The sequence below is a fragment of the Sander vitreus genome, chromosome 13, assembly GCF_031162955.1.
Source record: "Sander vitreus isolate 19-12246 chromosome 13, sanVit1, whole genome shotgun sequence".
NCBI classification, from domain to species: domain Eukaryota; kingdom Metazoa; phylum Chordata; class Actinopteri; order Perciformes; family Percidae; genus Sander; species Sander vitreus.
The window spans coordinates 3,513,028-3,533,656 of record NC_135867.1 but is presented as its reverse complement, the minus strand read 5'-3'; the positions used below and the strand labels follow the sequence as shown (position 1 = coordinate 3,533,656).

Genomic DNA, 20,629 nt, shown 5'->3' with positions numbered 1-20,629 from the left:
TCGTCAGCAGATGAGTTGATGTTTCAATTTGTGCACTTAAAGGGCTTCATGTTGGCTTAAAAACTGGCCAAACTCAATCTTTTATTCATCAAGTGATCCAGAATAGGGCAATACAACTGTTATGTTTATAACAAGTCAAGCTTGTTTCTGTTTTGTTGAAAGTAACATGTTTGTGATGTGGAAAGAAAAAATACATTTATTTTTTACACGTTTTACTATGAAAGATACTTTAAGTAAAGTATCAGAAGTAAACGCCGATATGACATCACTCCTGACAGGAAATCCTTCCTCGACTGCAAAAACGGCCACAACCGGTTTGTTCCAGGCTGTTCAAACAGGCAAAACTATTTAAATGGTATGTTTAGTGCAGTGTGCTTGAAACCTTTTTAGTTTGCACCACTTTTAAAATGACAAACGTGTTTGTAGCTATAGTTTATGGTTCCAATCAGCAGAAGTACTCAGACCTTTTACTCACGTAAAAGTAGAAATACTCTATTACATGTAGCCTATAAAAGTTCTGCACTTAAACATCAAAATATACTTGAAGTACCAGAAGTAAAAGTATTCATTTTGAAGAATGGCCCATTTTAGAATAAATCTTTCCATCAGAAATGTGTGGGAAAGTATAAAGTACACTATTTGAGTAAATGTAGTTCCACCACTGCCATTTACTCTCACTCTCTCATACTTGGTTTTAAAAGGAAATTCGGTAACTCGCAGCTCTAAATGAATTTCGAAGCAGCGACAATGACTCCTAATTTAAGATGGATGTAATGTGGGGTGAACTGATCCTAGAACAGAAGCCGACAGACTGCGCTCATCGTGCGCCTTTACGCGCAGAAAGACTACTGCCGCTGCAAACTAAACGAGCTCTCCTTCAGCTTCCTCTGGACTTCATCGTGACCACGACACGGTGTCCTCTCAGAGAAGCTCGGCCGTGGTTGGTGGTGTCGGTTTTCTCCGTGGAATCGGTCCGTTTCGGATCCGTACCGCCGCGTGTAAAACATGACAGCCGCACCCGACATCCTCCGCGCCTGTCAGCTTCGAAAACAATCATGTTGCCACATAATTGCTGCAGATGAAGTGTGTGTAAACACAAACTGACGTCTCACTCTTTTCTCATTCATAAAGGCAGTTGACTCCCGTGAGTCTGAGCAGCGCAGAACAACGGTGAGTTACTTGACTTAATCTACTTTGTGCATTACATGTTGGATGCGCTGTTTAGACAAGATATGAGATAAGAATAAGTTGTTGATCAGTCGGTTCCCAACATAAAACCACAAAACTTGTGAATGCCTGCTTGGAAATTTTGTATTAAAGAAAACTTAAAGTTTTTATACTGTTCCGTTTTCTTTCAATTTGGAACAGCAGCCCTATACATATCTACTCCATTTCACCCTGAGACCCTCTGCTTTCGTTTTAAAGGGCCACCAGAGGGCCACTGAACCCCAGATTTGAAACCTTAACATGTATTTTCTCCTGTATGGTTGTGACTTTTGCAGTAATATTGGCTTATTTTTTTATCAGCTCATGAACCAACTGGTCTGATGTGTTTCCTGGCGAAACCGGAAATGTTTTTTTTTAAAGTGGGTCACATTTTTACTCCTGTAGGTGCACAGTGAAAAGTTACACCTTTTTTCTGGTTACAGATTCGATTTAGGATGCACTTTACATTTGATAATGCTGTCAATTCAACTTTAAACTCTGAAATCTTCCATTGACAATTACCTGCATAATAATGGTGCAACTTCTGGTTAGGAATTGATTAAGAAATATGATTGCACATGATTACACAATCTCAGCTGACTCATGAAACAATCCACATTTCAAACTGAATTCCCATGTATCTAAACACAAGACTAACATTTACAAATACAAAGAAATATATTCAGGTGGTCTCGACTCTCTAAGTTGTAACGTTTAGTGTCACTTTGACTCATTCTTGAAAAGACAGAGTGGCCTCTTAATGTTGAATTGCCAAAATCCAGATGGGTAAAGCTCAGAGTTAAGGCCGTTTTCCCAGGTAAATTTTTCGAGAGGTGCACGTCAGGCTACGGCTTAGGGTCCCGCGTAGATACAGAGGGGTCTGCGGTGGTACGCTGTCGATTCGACGCAGAAGCATAAAACGGCCTTTAAAATGGTCATCTGAGTCACCTTCATTTATAACCATGCGCTCACATCATTTAAAGGGGACCTTTCCTGCTCAGTTTTAGGTTCATAATTGTATTTTTACTAGAACATGTTTACATACTTTAAAAAACACTTGATTGCTCTGCAGTTGTATTCACCCTCTGCATGCAACGCTCTGTTTTAGCGCCTGTCTCGTTAAGCCCCCCCACTCGAAAAAAAATCCAATCTGCTCTGACTGGTCAGAGGTTCCGTAGCTCCGCATCTGTGCTCTGGCCGTCTCTGTAGCCTACTGTTCATCATTGCTGCCAGGGCCTGACTATAACGGTGTATAATAGCACTGTCTACCGTGAAAAATCACCAATAAAACCTGCTAAGCCTACACAATCGGATATGTTCCAGCAGGAATGCGAAGACCATGAATGCCTGAACCAAATTTTTACCATCTAGTAGTTGTTGAAATATTCTATTTTGAACCAAACAAAATGTAGCCTTCGCACTGGAGGTAAACTGATCACCAAAGTCAGTAGGATACATTGTCTTGAAACCATGAATGTTTGTACCAAATTACATGGCAATCTATTTAGGCTACTGTATGCTGAGATGTTTCACTTGGTAGTTTAAAGTTTGACCTGCTGGTGGCACTAGAGGAAAAGTGAGAATATCACCAAAGTTACTAGGATTCATCCTCTAGGAACCATGAACGACTGGACCAAATTTCATGGCAATCCATCCAATATTTCTTGAGGTATTTCAGTCTGGACCAAACCAATCAACATGGCTATCTGCTAGGCTAATATAAATACAGTTGACATGATGCTTGTTAGGACAATGACAAAGAATAGAGGCTTTATTTACAACACCCAAAAAGCTGAAGCAATCGGATAGCTTCAGGCTCCAAAGCTAATGTTGATTAAAGGTGATACAACACACAGCTGGTGAGGCATAACAAATATTTGAGCATCATTTTAGACCACAATTACTGAGTGAAAGCATCTATAAAACATGCCAACAGACTGTACAGGACTTGACCTCTTTATTACTGTGAACGTCATTATACAGTTTTATAGGTTTATTGAAAGTAGCCTATTGTTACTTGTTGTAGTGTGTGTGTGTGTGTGTGTGTGTGTGTGTGTGTGTGTGTGTGTGTGTGTGTGTGTGTGTGTGTGTGTGTGTGTGTGTGTGTGTGTGTGTGTGTGTGTGTGTGTGTGTGTGTGTGTGTGTGTTAGATTGCCAGAAGGACATTATAAGGAAGAAAGTCAGTGGAACATGTAAGTTTATCAGTATCAAACAACAGCATGTTGTAATATTATCCATCTTTAAAACTTATTTTGAATTTTGTTAAGAGTATCTATGATATGTGTATGCTCCCAAAATATAGACCTGTAAGACAGAAAAACAAAGTCTGCTGAATTTACAGGCTCTGCAGGCGTGCAACAAAAAATCTGGGAACCATCATACCATAACATCTCTTTTGGGATGAAAAAACTGTTTATATCAAGGTTTGTGGAATACCACAAAACATTTGAGTGTTTTAGCAGGCAAAATTTAAATGTTTAGTTTGAAATTTAAGGTGAAATCAAAGGTAGAAATTGAGCCTAGCTAGCTTCAAAGTTTAAATTAGCCATGCTAGCTTACACTTATCTATGCTAGTTAGCTACTATTAACCTTCTGAATGCCTCTTAATTAGTAGCCTATTTAGCTATTTATTTCATTGAATCCCAGTTCCTGCTTTCTCTCAGGTCAGTTGGCTATCATTTAGCAGCTAAGTTACACCTCCCATGAGGTTTGACTGTTAGCTAACTGTTGAATGCCAACAAAGTATAATTGTTAAAATGACAACTTTTGCCAGTAGTTACACAAAAGTGGATAACAGTTTATCTTAAAATATAAACAGAAAACAACACCATGTTCCAGATAGCTATTTATTATGTGCTCAAGATTAGCAGCTAACCACACAAGCTACAAGCTAAGCAGTACTGTATACTCTATTCAACGTTGCCATATTTCTTCCAAGCTATGGCTGTTTGCGCATAAAGGACAGAAGGAGTGTTTGAGACATTTCCGTGGACAGTTTTAATAATTTCATTTTTGGTACAATTGCATTGTATAAGCAAGCGTACAGGGACTCTGTGTCTTTACAGATACATTGTGTTGAGTTTTTTAGCTTAGCTAGCAGTATGCAACTTCAAAAAATCCACTTTGATCCAGACTGAAATAGCTCAACGATTGGTTGGATTGCCATGATATTTCGTACAGGCATCCATGGTCCCCAGATGAAGAATCTTATTGACTTTGGAGATCCTCTGAATTTTCCTCTAGTGCCACAATCAGGTCAAAATATTTATTTGTCCTTTAGTTTATGACCAAATGCATACAAAAACTAATTCCCATCAGCCTCGAATGTACTTTGTGTTTAGTAGTAATTAGTAAATGTTAGCATGCTAACACGCTAACCTAACATGTTGAACATGGAAAACATTATACCTGCTCAACAACAGCATGTTATCTTCATTAGGAGCATGTTAGTTTGGTGGCAGAAGCCTCAGTAGTGGAGATCTGAGACTATCTGCATGGCTTTATGGAATTAGACAATATTGTTTTTGTAGTTTGGGTGAACTGACCCTTTACTCTGTTCTGTCCAGATAAGCAGAACAAAAAGCAGAAGGCAGCACAGCGGCAAAAAGCAGAAGGCAGCACAGAGGCAAAAAGCAGAAGGCAGCACAGAGGCAAACAGCAGGAACAGCACACAGATTTCCAAGAAGGCCAAAATGAGCGGAGATACCCCGGCCCTGCACCTGGATGGCATCCCTCCAGACGTGCTCAGTAAGGTACGTGTCACCTGAGGAGCTGTTGTTGTTGTTTGTTTAAATTCTGCCAACCACCAGTTTAAATCAGACCCCACAGCATGAAACTCACTGTGAAAAGGCCCCATTTTATCCCCAAATGCTGAAGATTGTGACAGATAAATTCTGCAACTATCATTGAACAGCAGTTTGAGAAGATGTCTGATATGATGTGTGAGTTTTTAAATTGGGCAACATGTGCAAAACACAAAAAAGACACAAAGTACTTTTACAACAAACTAAAACATACTCAACATATTCAAGCTTTTTTTTTTTTTTAAAGTGAAAACTTAAGAGACTTATGTTACAACCAAAGGCAGTGGTGAAAAGTAACTAAGTACATTTACTCAAGTTCTGTATTTAAGTATATTCAATTTATTAAGAGGTACTTGTACTTTACTTAAGTATTTCCATTGTATGCTACTTTATACTTTATTGTATTTATTATACAAAGTTTATTAATATTTCACTCTGCTACAATTCAGAGACAAATATTGTACTATGTATTCCACTTTATCTGACAGCTTCAGTTACTTTGGAGATCAAGGTTTTACATACAAAAAATATGTGTATGATGTATTATAGAATAATTGTTGTTGTTATAGATTGAACTACACAACAGTATAAAAAGTAGTTAAAATAAGCTTCATTTTAACCAGCTTCAACATAAAATAGTGCATATGTAATAATAATTTAACAACATAATGTCACACTGACAGGAGTTATTCTGCTGCCTAATGAGTACTTTTACTTTTGATACTTTTGTACTTCTTGTAGATTTTGATCTTGTAGTGGAGTACTTTTATCCTGAGATATTGCTAGTTTTACTCAAGTGAAAGATTTGAATACTTCTATCACTGACCAAAGGTTACAAACAAAAACGATAGAGAATAGAATACAGACAAGACAGCTATTGGCATGCAGTATATCGTCTTTATACACAACCACATATGAAGACATTATTTAGTAATGAAGACATATGAAGACATGTAAGTAAAAACAAAAAGTACAACTTTTAGCAGTGTTTCTTAATTCACGTTAAAAGCTGGCTGTCAGTTTGATTGTGTAAAACCTTTATTTTAGTGTTATTCATCACTTTCCGTCCCTGTGATTAAAGTCTTGTTACTCAAAGTGAGAAAAAAAAACGTTTTGGGAAATCAGTGCTGTTGCTGCGAGGATTCTCAGATTCGGAAATCGCAGAGTTTATTCTGACTCATCAATAAGGAGCGTTCATTCAGGATCATTCAGTGACAGATGAACACTAATAACATGACCATATTTCTATAGAAAAATCCAGTTCTGCTTTATGATGACAAGTGCATCAGAAGTCACACTCATATTTTAGTCTTAGTCAGCCGTGTTAGTGCATTTGCTTTGAGTGCTTTTATTTTAAGATACTTAACACGCCACTACATTATACAGGGAAATATTGGACTCCTTTGGATTACTTTGCTGCATTAATCTGACAGTTTATGTTACTTTTCAGATTCAGGCTACTAATACAAAATGTAACTATAACAACTAATAGATTATGATATACAGTATATGCCAGAATATGAACTGTAAGTGAGTGAACTCTGTTGAACGCTCAGAAATAGCCCCCACCCTTACACTGAACAAAGTCAATCAACACTGTTCTGCTCAAATACCTCATGTATATTTCAATCTTACAATTACAATATTGTTATTAATATATTACCATTGCAATGTACTGCCTTGCACTATATTTATACGTAAAGGTCCTATGACATGCTGCTTTTTGGATGCTTTTATGTAGACCTTAGTGATTCACTTATACTGTATCTGAAGTCTCTTTCCTGAAATTCAGCCTTGGTGCAGAATTACAGCCACTAGAGCCAGTCCCACAATGAGCTTTACTTAGTATGTGCCATTTTGTGTGTCTGTAGCTTTAAATGCTATTGAGGAGGAGAGAGGGGGGGCAAGGTGGAGGGTGGGGGTGTGGCCAACTGCCATGCTTCGCTTGTTTGCAAGTCATGATGTCTCTCTCTTTCTCATGGGCGGGCCAAATTCTCTGGGCGGGCAAAGCAGAGAAAGGGGAGGTAACCTTCCCCCTTATGACATCATAAAGGGAAGATTCCAGATCGGCCCATCTGAGCTTTCATTTTCTCAAAGGCAGAGCAGGATACCCAGGGCTCGGTTTACACCTATCACCATTTCTAGCCACTGGGGGACCATAGGCAGGCTGGGGGAACGCATATTAATGTTAAAAAACCTCATAAAGTGAAATTTTCATGCCATGGGACCTTTAAATCTTAAATCTCAGACTATACTGATATTGCACTATTCCTTCCCTCTCTTCAATTATTATTATATATTTTTTGTAAATTTGTAAATTTTATTGTACTGTTATACTGCATACTTAACAATATTTTTTTTTTACATTTCTTACTGTTCTTTCTGTTTTTATTCTTTATATGTTAAGTGAGTGTTGTACTTTGAAAGCAAAGATTAACCGGAGTCAAATTCCTTGTTTGTTTACGCAAACCTGGCCAATAAAGCTGATTCTGATTCTGATAAAGGATAGTTGACGGCACTTTGTGTGCTGCTCATGTAATGACTTTGTTGTTAGTAAACTACTCTTTCTGAGGGCAAATGAACTGTGTTGGCATCATTCTGGTGCGCCAGCGCGGGAATGTCGCCACAGACACCACAACTCCGGAACACTGGGAAATACAGAGACCTTTTCCGGGGGCGGTGATCAGGTCAATCAGCAATGTGTGAACTTGCTTGTCAAAGGCTTGAATGTAACGGACATTCAAATATATGTAAAACGTCCGGACGCTAGCTTTAAGTCAAATATTTGTGTGCTTCTTTCACCGCTGGTTTATTGTTACAGCGATATCGCGAGAATCCATCTGCCTTGCAAGGTAAATATACAGCAGTGTTTCCCAACCAGGGGTAGTTGTACCCCAGGGGGTACTTATGTAGTTGCCATGGGAAACATAAGATTGTAGAGTAGGTCATAATATATCCACATATTAACATTGAGTCAACTGTAACACCTGAACACTACATTGTTGTAATTTTATTGTAATTTAGCAAGAGTGCGAAAACTAGAAGTTTAAACAGGTAGCTAAAAGTAATGACTAAACAATTCAAAGGATTAACTAAAAGTAATGGAAATAATTGAAACATTTGGCTTCACTCCAAGCAGGACGATTGCTGACCAAACCAACCTTAGTATTTACAGTTCAGTTGTGCGATTAAAAATCATAAAAAAAACAATATCCACTTTTATATGACCAGTGTTATACATTTGGAACATGATTTGGGAATAGATGAAAGGGTACGTGAGTTGATCTGACAGGGCTGTGAGGGGATCCTCTCAGTCATGATGGAGGAATGAAGTCAGTCATGCCTTCACTGGCGTAAAAGCAAACATGTAAGGACATGAAACAGGGAGGAGAGATACGTATGTGAGAAAAGGAGGTAAAGAAAGAGTTTAATGCTGCAGAGAGAAAATAAAACTCGCCCCTGGCTGTAACTCATGAGAGAGAATAAGAGAGGAAAAGTGCATGTTTGTATCCACACGTTTTGTTAGTGTTGGCAGAGACAGGCTCCAGACCTGATCCTGATCCTGGAACCAGGTTTAACTCAGAGACTATTGGTATTAACAGTTAAAAATGAACAACAATAAAACTTTACCGATATACTTATAATAAAGTAAGGTGCTATGTAGGTGCGATCACACCTGTACGCCATGCTGCAGAGCACTGTTTTTATGTAGAAATATGAATGCAGTTTGGTATGTTACTGTGTGTAAAAACAGTGTTGCTCTGACTTTGAAGGAAGCGGAAAAAACAGGAAGAAAAATGTGAATTGTTGCTGGCATCTCCAGAGTATCGTAACATGCCGTATCAGCCAGGCCTCTTCCTGCAGAACATGCCTCTGAAACACTTCATTTAACAGAAATGTAGGAGCATAAACACGAAACACAAACATGTCTTTTTATTTCTTTTTTTATATATTTATATTGTGCATAGCCTACATCAGTGTTTTCCCTGGCTTTCTGCAAGACTTAGGTGTGCTTTTTGGCGGGGGAGGGAGGGGATAGGGGGGTTAGGGTTAGGTAATGGGAAAGTTTTCTCGATGATTCCCCCTGCTTCGTCCGACGACTGGGCAGTTAGGTAGGGAATCAAAGGCAAGGGCGCAGGCCGGCGTAGGGTTAGGGTTAGGGTTAGGGGGAGGTGGTGTAGTCCTGTGTGTCTTTTTTTGGTCATTTTTGTTTTCTTTGGGGTTGTTTTGGGTCTTTGTGGTCATTTGGCGTCTCTTTGTAGTCGCTTTGTTTCCCTTTGTGGTAGTTTTGCGTTAGCCTGGCTCCGCCCTCCTACTTACTTTCGCTCAATTTTCATTTCCCTTCAGTACTCCGTCTGGGTTTGCGGTGTAGTCTTGGGTTTTCTCCGGTCAAATATTTGTAGGTCCAATCAGTGAACAGAGGGAGAGGCTGAGAACGATGACGTTTACTAGGACGTGTACTAGAAAGATGCGAGCGAAGCCATTCGGTCCGTTGTGGCAATGCTGCCAAATATCCAGAAGTTAAAGCCCAAGCAAGAACAATCTTTGCGGAGTTTTATTGGTGGCCATGATGTTGTGGTCCTCCTCCCCACGGGGTTCGGGAAAAGTTTGATTTTCCAGCTCGCTCCGTTAGTGGTGAAGGAGTTGGCTAAGGCTAACGCTAGCGATGCTAATGGTAAATATAAGCCGATAGTTGTTGTCGGTCTCCCCTCTTGTTGCACATGCGCATGACATACGTCATGACCAAACGTTAGCGATTGGTTATGGCAGATCCAGAGTGGCTCTGGGCAGATCCAATAGTTTTAAACTTCAACAAAGTACCCGCCTTCAAGGAAGTTAACACTTGTCAATGGAGAGTGGCCAGACTCTCTGTACAAATGAAATGTACGAGAGTCTGGTAGGACCAGGCTAGTTTTGCGTCTCTTTTTCACATCATTCTGGACATGGGCATCAGTTTGGTTTGAAATGTGCTGGGGACAGAGACGCATTCGGAAGTACATTTCCAGAAGTGCTGGGTACAATGACGCATACATTTTTTTTTTTTCTCTTTCGCGCAGGTCATGTTTTGAAAGACGCTGTCCTGTAGCTTACTAATGAATAAAAACGTGGTTTAATGTATGTAAACAATGATCAATGATTACCAAATTTCTCTCTCATATTGCTCCTCATAACCACTGAAAACTGACAAAAAATCTAACCCAAAGTCCAATTATTATGGACGTTATCTGACATTAAGCGTTTCTGCTTCACATTTTCAGCAGGGCAGCAGAGCGGCTGTGGGTTGACTCCCCACGGTTCTCATGGGGTTTATAAGTCATAACGTGAAAAAGCTTAACGTGATTTAATGTACCTTAACATCGACCAATCATCACCACATTTCTGGTTTGATTTTTTGACAGTTTTCAGTGGTTATGAGGAGCAATATAAGAGAGAAATTTGGTAATCATTGATCATTGTTTAGGTACAAGCTTTTTCCTCGCCATATAGGCGCCAATGAAGAAGACAACGCTAATCCGCGGAGCTCCGGAGCTGAAAGCTAGGCTATGTGTCCCATTTAATCCTATGGGAAAAGATCGTTTCTACACTTTCGGCATAACTTTCGTATATTTACAGTTTGAATGTCGTCACGCCACTTACATAACATGTACCCCAAGGTCTTATAAAGCTAACAATGGTGTCCGATTTCAATTTAATGCATTTTTGTGAACATTAGGGATTTCGTTAGCTGCTACTGTCCCTTCAATCCTATGAATCGCGGCTAGCTGCAGGCCCTGAAGCTCCATCAGGGCCTCGGCATTTTGTAGTCCAGTAACCCAGAACCGGTGACTTTGCGCGGGTATGGAGCGCCGCGGGCTTCCCTTCGTGACGGAGATCCAGCTAGCTCACAGCGAGTCTATGAAGTACATAGGACACGCCGGGCGGCGAGGCAGCACCGGCTGCTGTCACGTAGCCTGCTGAGCTCCTGCTGAACTGCGACACACAGTCGGACAAAATTTGCAATTAGCCATCAATTTTCATAAAATGGCCCATATTTGACCTCTACATAGTTGATTTCTTGCATAAAAAGTCTCAGAAGTAAATTTAGTAATTAAATAGTGGACCTCTGGAGATCTGCATGACCTAGCTAGATTCAGAAGACTAAGCTGACCTCAGGTCAGTGGTGTAGCCTATGCAAATGTTGGGGTGTGACAAAGACTATTTGATTGATGGATTTGGGATGCTGACGTCAGCTTCCAGCTTTGTTGAGATTCGCCCGTTTTCAGCGGCAGTTTCAAAATGTGAGATTTGCAGAGGATAGGGGTATCAATGGGATTTTGAGCTTCTATGTATGTCATATTTACCCACCAAACTGTCGTTATTCAACTATGACAAGGTAAAATCGGTTTTGCATTCTATCACCCCTTTAAGTGTTCATTACAAGATATGGCCATGAGAAGTTTGGTGATCATTGATCGTTGTTTAGGTACATTAAATCACGTTAAGCTTTTTTTCACGTTAAGCAGAATGTCCCAACAGGCAGCGTTGTGAACAGAGAAGCGTGCAGCCAGCGCAGCAGCAGAGCGGCTGTGTCTGCCCTGTGGGGATAGAGATTGTTGTGGATTTTTTGGCATCTGTCGCTCAAGAATTATATGTGTTATGGACTTTTTTTTTTATTAAATTGAGCTCGAGGTTTTCAAAAAAAGTGGTGGGTACAAAATGACTCATGACGAAATCTGGTAGGTACGCGTCCCCACCGAAATCGACGCCTATGATTCTGGACATTCAGGCCAGGGAGTGGAGTTTGATTCTCGGGGAAAACGAAATACTTTTACCCAGGAAATGCGTGTTCCTTGGGAGTGTTTTAATACAAACCACGATATTTTCCTAAACTTAACTAGTCGTTTTGGTGCCAAAACTCAACTTTCGTCGCCGCATAACGCTCACTTTTTCTTGCCTAAACTTAACCGTAATCTCCGCCGGTGCTCTGTACCCACTTCACAGTCACCTATTCTGGGGTAACTGAACCACCAACTACTGCTGACCTGACAGAGCACCATGCGGAGCACCATGCAGAACACCGTAGTTGGCGGTACGAAGCTCCGTAGCGACTTAAACATCTAGCAACTGACGCTCTGTAGCATGGAGCTTTGTAGCCAATGTCACGTGACCAGTCGGAGGTCTTCTAGTTTTCGTATAATATCATACATTTTAGTGTGCATAACTTTTGGTACAATATCAAACGAACCCGTTCATGAGAATGCGTTGAAGGACGGCATCATTCAGACCTGAAGTGCAGCATAACTTAATAATATTGATAATGTTAATAATGATACCTTAATCCAACCCTAGCCCTGACTCCAACAATGGAAGAGAAAAGGGTACACACAGGAAAGAAGCAGACTTCAACAAACCCCCAGCACCTTTTTATTCCACTTTAAACGTGTTTTACAGGTTTGTCAGTGCAGCAGTGGATGTCTGCAGGCGTTGGTTTGATGCTGGAGGTTTTTGAGGAAACGCTGCCATCTTGTGGATGAATGATGTCAAATCTGTTTTGTCTCATCTCGCTCAAGATTTTATGAGGGAGGACCCCCAGACCTCTCTGTTATAATGTGACCCCCCCCAAATTTGTTACTAAACCTACGCCCCTTGCATTTATGTCCCAAAAGTCAATGTTGTCTATGATATTTTTTGTCTGTCTGCAGGTGCAGCAGTACCTGAAGCCATTCCAGCTGTCTGAGGCCAAGCTGCGGGAGGTTTCTGACCGGCTGAGCAAGGATCTGGTTCGAGGTTTGGGGAAAAACACTCACCAAAAGGCGGGCGTCAAGATGCTGCCTACCTTCGTCAGGACCACACCAGACGGGACGGGTAGGTTCATATTATCTTCATGTAAGTTAATCAGTTGCACATTGCGCATGTTATTCATACTGCGAACATTTGTACTGTATTTGTACTTCCCTCTTAGTATGTTTATTGTGACCGCTATGCACCAAAATACCAAGGCACATTACTTGTTTGTTAAAATCAATTTCTGATTCTGGTGTAAATATACATATTTATAATACAACAACTTCAAATTTTTAGTTTTTGTTTACAGACCACTTCAGACCTTAATAACATGAGTTCTTCTGAGTTTATGTCTTCTGACTTGAAATAATGAGTTTAAGTAATGAATTGCCAGGAGTTATTGAAGAAACTTGATTAGCGTATCAGCAGATGGACATGCAACATACATACATGATGCAAACATCTTTAATATAAATCAAGCTAAGACATGATTGTTTATTCCAGAGGGTCCAACTGCAGAACTCACATCTGGGGCCACGAAAGTCTGGCTCCTAATTTTAGGGTTAATTGAACTCCTTTTCTTCCACAATAAGAGGCTGACAGGATCGTATGTATAAAAAAAATCAGCTGTAAGTGGAATCAAAAATCCAAGAAATCCACAAAAAGAGCATACTGTAATGTCCAGGTGTTACTGGGCAAATACAACTTCAGTCTTCAATAAAGACATTTGTAATTTTTCATTTTAACATTAACAAGGTTTGAATAAAATAGAGTAACTTATTCTGCCCTGGTTTTCACCTCTCCCGTAAAGGAATACTCATATTTTACTCATATATTTACAGTAATATTCTCCTAACAGCAAGACAATAGAGCACAAAAGCTCTTTGTAGGAAAGACACACAAATAACAATATCAATTGTAAATTAGTATTTTATAAATAATGATTTGTTTTAACCACCAAAATAACCAGTACCAGTATCATTATTTGCTCTTTGCTAGATTCATTTAAATGCATTAATGCAGAAAAAAGCACATGTGCATCTAGTCTATATCCACGAAGTTCCACTTCCAGGATTCTTCCGGTGCTGACCGAAATTCCGCCGGATGTCCCTCTTTTAGGCTAGATGTCCATTACCTTCTAATTAATTCTAACCTCTGGTGGATTTCTGAGGACTATGGTTAACTGCTCCTCAGATCTCTGCAGGGTAAATCCAGACAGCTAGCTAGACTATCTGTCCAATCTGAGTTTTCTGTTGCACGACTAAACCTACTTTTGAACGTACACATGTTCCACCAAAACTAGTTCCGTCCCGAGGCTACTTAGCAGAGGCACCGTGGCTCCGTCTGGTGCTTAGCACCGCCCAAGACCATTGTGATTGGTTTAAAGAAATGCCAACAAACCAGAGCACGTTTTTCTCCCATACCGGAAATAGCCGGACCTTCCTCCGCAGCGCTGTGGAGGAGGGCAATGTGAGACTAATGTGCACCTACACCCCTTGATCAGCCAATCCGCTTCCTTCCTCCCGGCAGAGAAAGGCGACTTCCTGGCATTGGATCTCGGTGGAACAAACTTCCGAGTGCTTCACGTCCGTGTGGTGGAGGAGGAGCAGAAAGTGCTCAAGATGGACAGTCAGATCTGTGCCATCCCGAAGGAAATGATGCTTGGAACTGGAGAACAGGCGAGTCATGCAGCTTTAAAAAACTGAACAAAGATCATTTGTGATGGAAGAAACTCCATTTTGTAACGCCACTGTACAATCGGTGTATTTTTGTAGCATTTTGTTTTGATTACCTGATAGAGTAATGTGAATTTAAAGGTGCCGTAGGTAGGATTGGGAAGATCCAGGACTTAGCCAAAGAATTTGAACATCGACAACTTCTCAGTCCCTCCCCCCTTTCCACTAAAGCCTAAACAGTCTCCTAAGCCCCTCCCCCAACAAGGGAGAATGAATGTGTGTGTATGAGCAGTGATTGACACGCAGTTAGACACTTCCCCCCCCCGGCCCTGATTGGTGCATCTGAACAGGGAGCTGTGGATTTTTGCAAATCCGACTACAGGCTGTAGGTGGAGCCAGAGGAGCTGGATTTTTATTTTAAATTACCTGCTTCATGTAGTTCTACTGGAACATAGGATCAGTTTCAGCAAATATGACACAAAAATGTGTTTTATAATGTGTCTGTCTGTCTGTCTGTCTGTCCAGTTGTTCGACCACATCGCCGCCTGTCTCGGTGACTTCCTCGTCTCTCAGAATCTTAAGGGACAAACTCTTCCTCTGGGCTTCACCTTCTCCTTCCCCTGCGAACAAAAAGAAATAGACAAGGTCTCTCTGTCACGCACATACACACACACACACACACACACACACACACACACACACACACACACACACACACACACACACTAACACATTTGAATCTTGGTTTGGGTCAACCAGACCTTACAGAAAAAAAGTACGATTTATGATAAAAATAGGAAAAGGTTTTTGCATGATGAAAGAAAATCAGCGTATTCTTTAAAAAATGTTTTGTCTTGTGTATTAAATGTTCTCTCTACACAGAGCATCCTGATCCGCTGGACCAAAGGCTTCAACTGCTCCGGAGTGGAGGGCAAAGACGTGGTGAAGTTACTGAAAGACGCCATTCACAGGAGAGGGGTCAGTCTGAAATACTGAGGCTCATATGGTGATTTTTAAGAAAAAGACGTGAAGCAATATGACGGACACAAGAGTGAAATGTCATGTTAAGAGCTGCAATGATAAGTCGGTAAATCAGAAAAATTAATTGGCAGCTATTTTGATAATCGATTAATCGTCATTTTTCACAGGCTAAACATCGTCTGGTTCCAGCTTCTCAAAGGTTTTATACCATTGTAAACCAGTGGTGGAATGTAACAAAGTACATTTACTCAAGTACTGTACTTCCACTACACTCCAGAGGGAGTTAGCTACTGAGGTGGTTTAACCCAGAGTAGTCTCGCTTTGTCAGACCATCCACACGCTGCGGAGCGGAGGAAGGTCTGGTTAGTCCACACAGCAATCTGGGATGGGAGAAAAACGTGCTCTGGATTAATGGCATTTCTTTAAACCAATCAGAATCGTCATGGGCGGTGCTAAACTCCGCACGGAGCCGCTGTAAAATAGTCGTGTGAGAGAAAACTCAGATTGGACAGATAGTCTAGGTAGCTGTCTGGATTTACCCTGCAGAGATCTGAGGAGCAGTTAACCATAGTCCTCAGAAATCCACCAGAGTTTAAAATTACAACACAAAGAAAGCGTAAACATCGGTGAAAAGACATGCACCCAGCGGAATTTCCTGCGGCACCGGAGCAATCCCAGAAGTGGAACGTGGTGGATATAGACTACATGCAGTCAAACCTGTGTTTGTTTCCCAGAATGCAATTATAAGTCATTCATTTGTGCTGTAAAGTGGTCATTTATCTTTTTGGATGTTTTTTCCGTGATATTTCTGGATGTACTTGAAGCTGATTGTTGTTGTTTGTTGTCTTGTTTCTGATTAAAAGCATTGTGACACTGTGAGAGACAGATGGAGCACAATGTGTGTGTAGGCAGGTTATTTGGTATACAGATTATAAAAAGAAAGCACATAAAAACCTCTCTCTCTCTCTGTGTCTCTCTCTCTGTCTCTCTGCAGGACTATGATATAGGCTCAGTTGCCATGGTGAACGACACAGTGGGCACGATGATGAGCTGCGGCTACAAAGACCAGAGCTGCGAGATCGGCATGATCATCGGTAAGCATTTATTTGAATAAGTACAACTTCAGGATGTCTTTAGATACTCCGTTACAAGTACAAGTCCTGCATTTAAAATCTTACTTACTTAAAGTACAAAAGTATTTGCATCAAAATGTACTTAAAGTAAAAGTACCTGTTATGCAGAATGGCCCGTTTCAGATGCATATATATTACTGGATTTGAATCAGGGATCCATCTATGTGTATCATAATATATTAGTTATATTTTGTAATAATAATCTGAAAGTTGTATGAATAAATGTAGTGGGGTAGAAGTATAAAGTAGCATAAACTTGAAATACTCAAGTATCTCAGAAATGTACTGAAGATCATTAGAGATACCATTTTTTTGCTTCCCGATACCGATTCCGATACCTGAACTATTGTATCGGCCGATACCGAGTACTGATCCGATACCAGTGTGTCATATATTTTATTATGTTTTAACATAATAATATGTATAGTATACTACTATCCCTGTATGGATGTGATATGATTTCTATCTTTGTTGTCGGTCTGGCTCAGGATAAACTCTTTGTGAAACATGAACAAACACAAACAACGCCACAGAACTTTCTTTTATCATGCAGTTTGACAGTCAGTTATAACGGAAGAAGAACATAAATAAACTACTTTAACGTAGATTTTCTTTAGGGCTTTATTACGTGGTATCGGATCGGTGCATAAACTCCAGTACTTCCTGATACCGATACCAGCGTTTTAGGCAGCATCGGAGCCGATACCGATACCAGTATCGGAACATCTCTAAAGAACAGTACTTGAGTAAATGCGCTTAGTTACATTCCCCCATATAGCATATGTATCTTTACATATGAAAATTCTACCCAGACCCTTTTATAAATGTATTTTCTTCCTTTATGAAAAGATACAGTAGATATAATGCAGCTAATGACTAACTAACTAATGAGTTTAAACTCTCTTCCTTCCATGAAAAACTTAAACCCATTAATAGGCAAGGATCATTGGCGTAAAAATTGTGTGACCAGCGCCTTTTTAAAAATGATTTAAGTTAATAGGAATAATATCTGCATTATCACTTATTCTCAACAGTATGTCGCGTGGCACGCTTCCTATGTTTAGATAAGGAGGGTAGATCTAATATCGTTGTTTATCAAATACTTGAGTTTTTTAAGTGGCATTTAACCAACTCCATTTCCCATAAGCCCCGGACCTATCTATTTATATATACTGCGTTATAACTGATCACTGGAGCCACATCACTATCTTGACCACAATTTGCACTAACTGTATTCAGACTCTTTACTACATCTGAGGAATGTTATAGATTGTCTTTTCATGGATATTGTGTTATCACCATACCACTTTCGCATATCCATCGACTTACTTACAGCTCACTTTGTACCGGCTTTGAACTGCCTACTTAATCTGTACCTTTGTTGTCTATTGTATTCTGTTTTCTTGCACTATATTGAATGTAAAACTTGTCTTTTACGCTTATGCTTTTCTTGGCCAGGTCACCATTGCAAATGAGAACCTGTTCTCGACAGCCTACCTAGTTAAATAAAGGTTAAATAAAATAAAATAAATGGCACGGATAAATGTCATGGATGTGGATGAAACTGAAGCTGTATCTTTGTATTGTCATGACATAACCACAACGCTGGGAAAACTTGATATTCGCTTTACGTTTAGGGGCTTCCAAAGTTTTGGCTGCCGAAACGCTCGGTTTGCCAGTAGTGGTGGGCGGATCGATCCAAATATTGATACCAACGTTGGTATTGATATTGATCAATACCAGGGTAATGAGATTGATACTTTAGTTTCAGTTTTTCTCCAGTATGCACCGCTGCGGTTTCATCAGAGAGGCGACCTTGCTGTCTGTGTCTGTGTAAGTGCCGCTCCTGTCACAGCGCGGAGCAGGCACACTTTGCTCCTCTTCCTCCCCCCCCTCTTGTGATATGATGTTGTACCGTCAGGTGACTCAGCGGCGCTAGGCAAACAAGCAAGCAAGCAGCCAGGCCCGGCGGCGGCCAGCAGCGCACACACACAAGCAGGACAGAGACAAAGCAGAAGAACGGCAGAGAGGAAGAGGAGCGCTGTGTGGCTAGATTTTCAGGCCTAAAATGAAACAATGGCAAGCTGTATAGGCAAGGCTGTGAGATACAGTGTTGACACAACAAATGTATACAAGCATATAGAAATTCTGTCCTGGGTTTGAACTTATTAATAATCCAAAGGAAAAATCACAAAACCACTTAAAGCTCATGAAAATTCATTCAGATTTAGCAATTTGATGATGCAAGGTATCGTTATCGGTATCGGCGATACTGGCCCTGTATTTACTTGGTATCGGATCAATACCAAAGTTTGCGGTATCGCACACCACTATTTGCCAGGCTACATGTGAAGTAGATGGGCCTACCTGTCCCTTGGCTCCACTGCCACTTCACAACATCTTCTGACCAGCCCAGTCTGGCACAATCGGGGGCCAGTTCATTTGTAGACATTTAAGACACGGACATTAACATTAACACAACTCAATGGGGAAAAATAAATCACCTGGACTGTCCTCTCAGTCTCCCCGCCATACCCACCTCAGCCTGACAACCAATAGGAAGATAGGAACGAATGTCTAACACGATGATTAGGATATAACTGTAATACACTGTAGCAGTAACTGGTCATGTTGGAAACCAACCACATTACCCAGGAGGCTGTTCTTCACTTTTACAGCCAATCATGGAAATCAGCATCCTCTCAGGTGTTACAGAGCTTTACAGAACAAATTATTTCTTACCTAACAGGCATAATGTGTTTTACCTGGTGCACAGGAGAGGCTCTTTGACAGCGTGATCACATTAGATATAATGAGGGTCATGTTGTGGCGGTAAAACGTCCCCTTTCTCTGCTCTAATTAGTTTTCTCCCTGGAATATGAAGCAAGCTCCCTCAGGGAAATGTTTACAGCAACCCTCTATGTGTGTGTTTGTGTTGGAGAGACTGAAATATAGGGTGGTGGAGAACGAGCAGGAAGGTTTTAATGTTGTGAATTTATTTCTAACTCCAAATCCCTTAAATGACTGCAGCAGATCCTGATGCATGCACCGTTTCCTAATTAAATAACCTGCATCATAGTACTGATAATTTAAGAATCTGTGCTCTTGCAAGACTTCAAAACTGCAGAATTACATTCTAATTAAAAACAATTACCGGTAGAAGACTGCATGTCATTTATGGTATAATTTGTGGAAATCTTGTCTGTGTGACTGACCAGCTGATGTCCCCTGGCTGCAAGCTAAGTCTCCCCCTTGGAGACAATAAAGATAGATTTTGTTGGCGTCATTGGGCAAACCTTCCATAGAAAGAACTACACTTCTGCACCTCCTCTTGGTTCTGTTTTCAGGCTTTAGTAAATCTAGCACGTGGCGGAAAGGCTTGGGCCAATTGCAGGTCATTTCAGAGAGAGAGGCTATTCTACATTGTTGTTCTACAAAAGCAGATGCCCGTGCACACAACCTCAGATGGTGAAAGCCTGATTCAATGGTGGAAAACCCTGCAGATACAATTGCTGTTCTAGCATTGGCAACAACTACCTACACTGCAGAGCAACCCGAAAAAGGAAGACAGACTTTCACTCAAAGAGAGTCTAAGGCCCTGTTTACACGAGAACGCTCGCAGGTGAAAACGTAAACATATTTTATCAGATGTGCCTTTCGTTTATTTATTTATATTTATATTTCGTTACATAAATCAAAATATAGAGTGATTACTCACCCACGGCCACTCCACCGTTGGGTATCCACAGCCTGCCTATACTTGGTCCGGATGGCTTTCAGCTTTGATGATATCTGACTTTTACAGATAGTGTCTTTCTCGTGTGGATATGATGTCCTTCCAGGTACAGGATACTGCTGAAGAAATTGGGTCCATATGTCTGTATATTTTGATTTCGCCCCCAAAACGCTTGTCTTAACGTGGAATAGAAAGTGATAACGCAACGCCACTTTTGCGTTTTCTCTTCAGATCGTTTCCGTCTAAACATAGCCTAAAAGAGAGTCTGACAATAAACACAATAAAACGTGTCGGTATCGGTGGAAGTAGAGATATTTCACTGGATAAGTG

The 20,629-nt window shown here is 40.5% G+C and overlaps 1 protein-coding gene across 3 annotated transcripts in view; it reads left to right on the top strand.

Moving 5' to 3' along the window:
* The first annotated feature begins 748 nt into the window (after nucleotides 1-748).
* Nucleotides 749-20,629, top strand: part of LOC144527612 (hexokinase-4-like) — a 28,273-nt gene continuing 8,392 nt past the window's right edge. The window contains exons 1-8 of one of the 3 annotated variants that reach the window (XM_078265786.1): nucleotides 749-1,036; nucleotides 1,132-1,170; nucleotides 4,773-4,958; nucleotides 12,692-12,854; nucleotides 14,304-14,452; nucleotides 14,975-15,094; nucleotides 15,332-15,427; nucleotides 16,425-16,524. In XM_078265786.1, coding sequence (XP_078121912.1) covers nucleotides 4,899-4,958; nucleotides 12,692-12,854; nucleotides 14,304-14,452; nucleotides 14,975-15,094; nucleotides 15,332-15,427; nucleotides 16,425-16,524 — 688 coding nt within the window. In that variant the 5' untranslated portion in view covers nucleotides 749-1,036; nucleotides 1,132-1,170; nucleotides 4,773-4,898. Of the gene's footprint in view, nucleotides 1,171-3,356; nucleotides 3,399-4,772; nucleotides 4,959-12,691; nucleotides 12,855-14,303; nucleotides 14,453-14,974; nucleotides 15,095-15,331; nucleotides 15,428-16,424; nucleotides 16,525-20,629 lie in introns of those variants that run through there. The other 2 variants (XM_078265785.1, XM_078265787.1) reach the window with 2 other exon arrangements.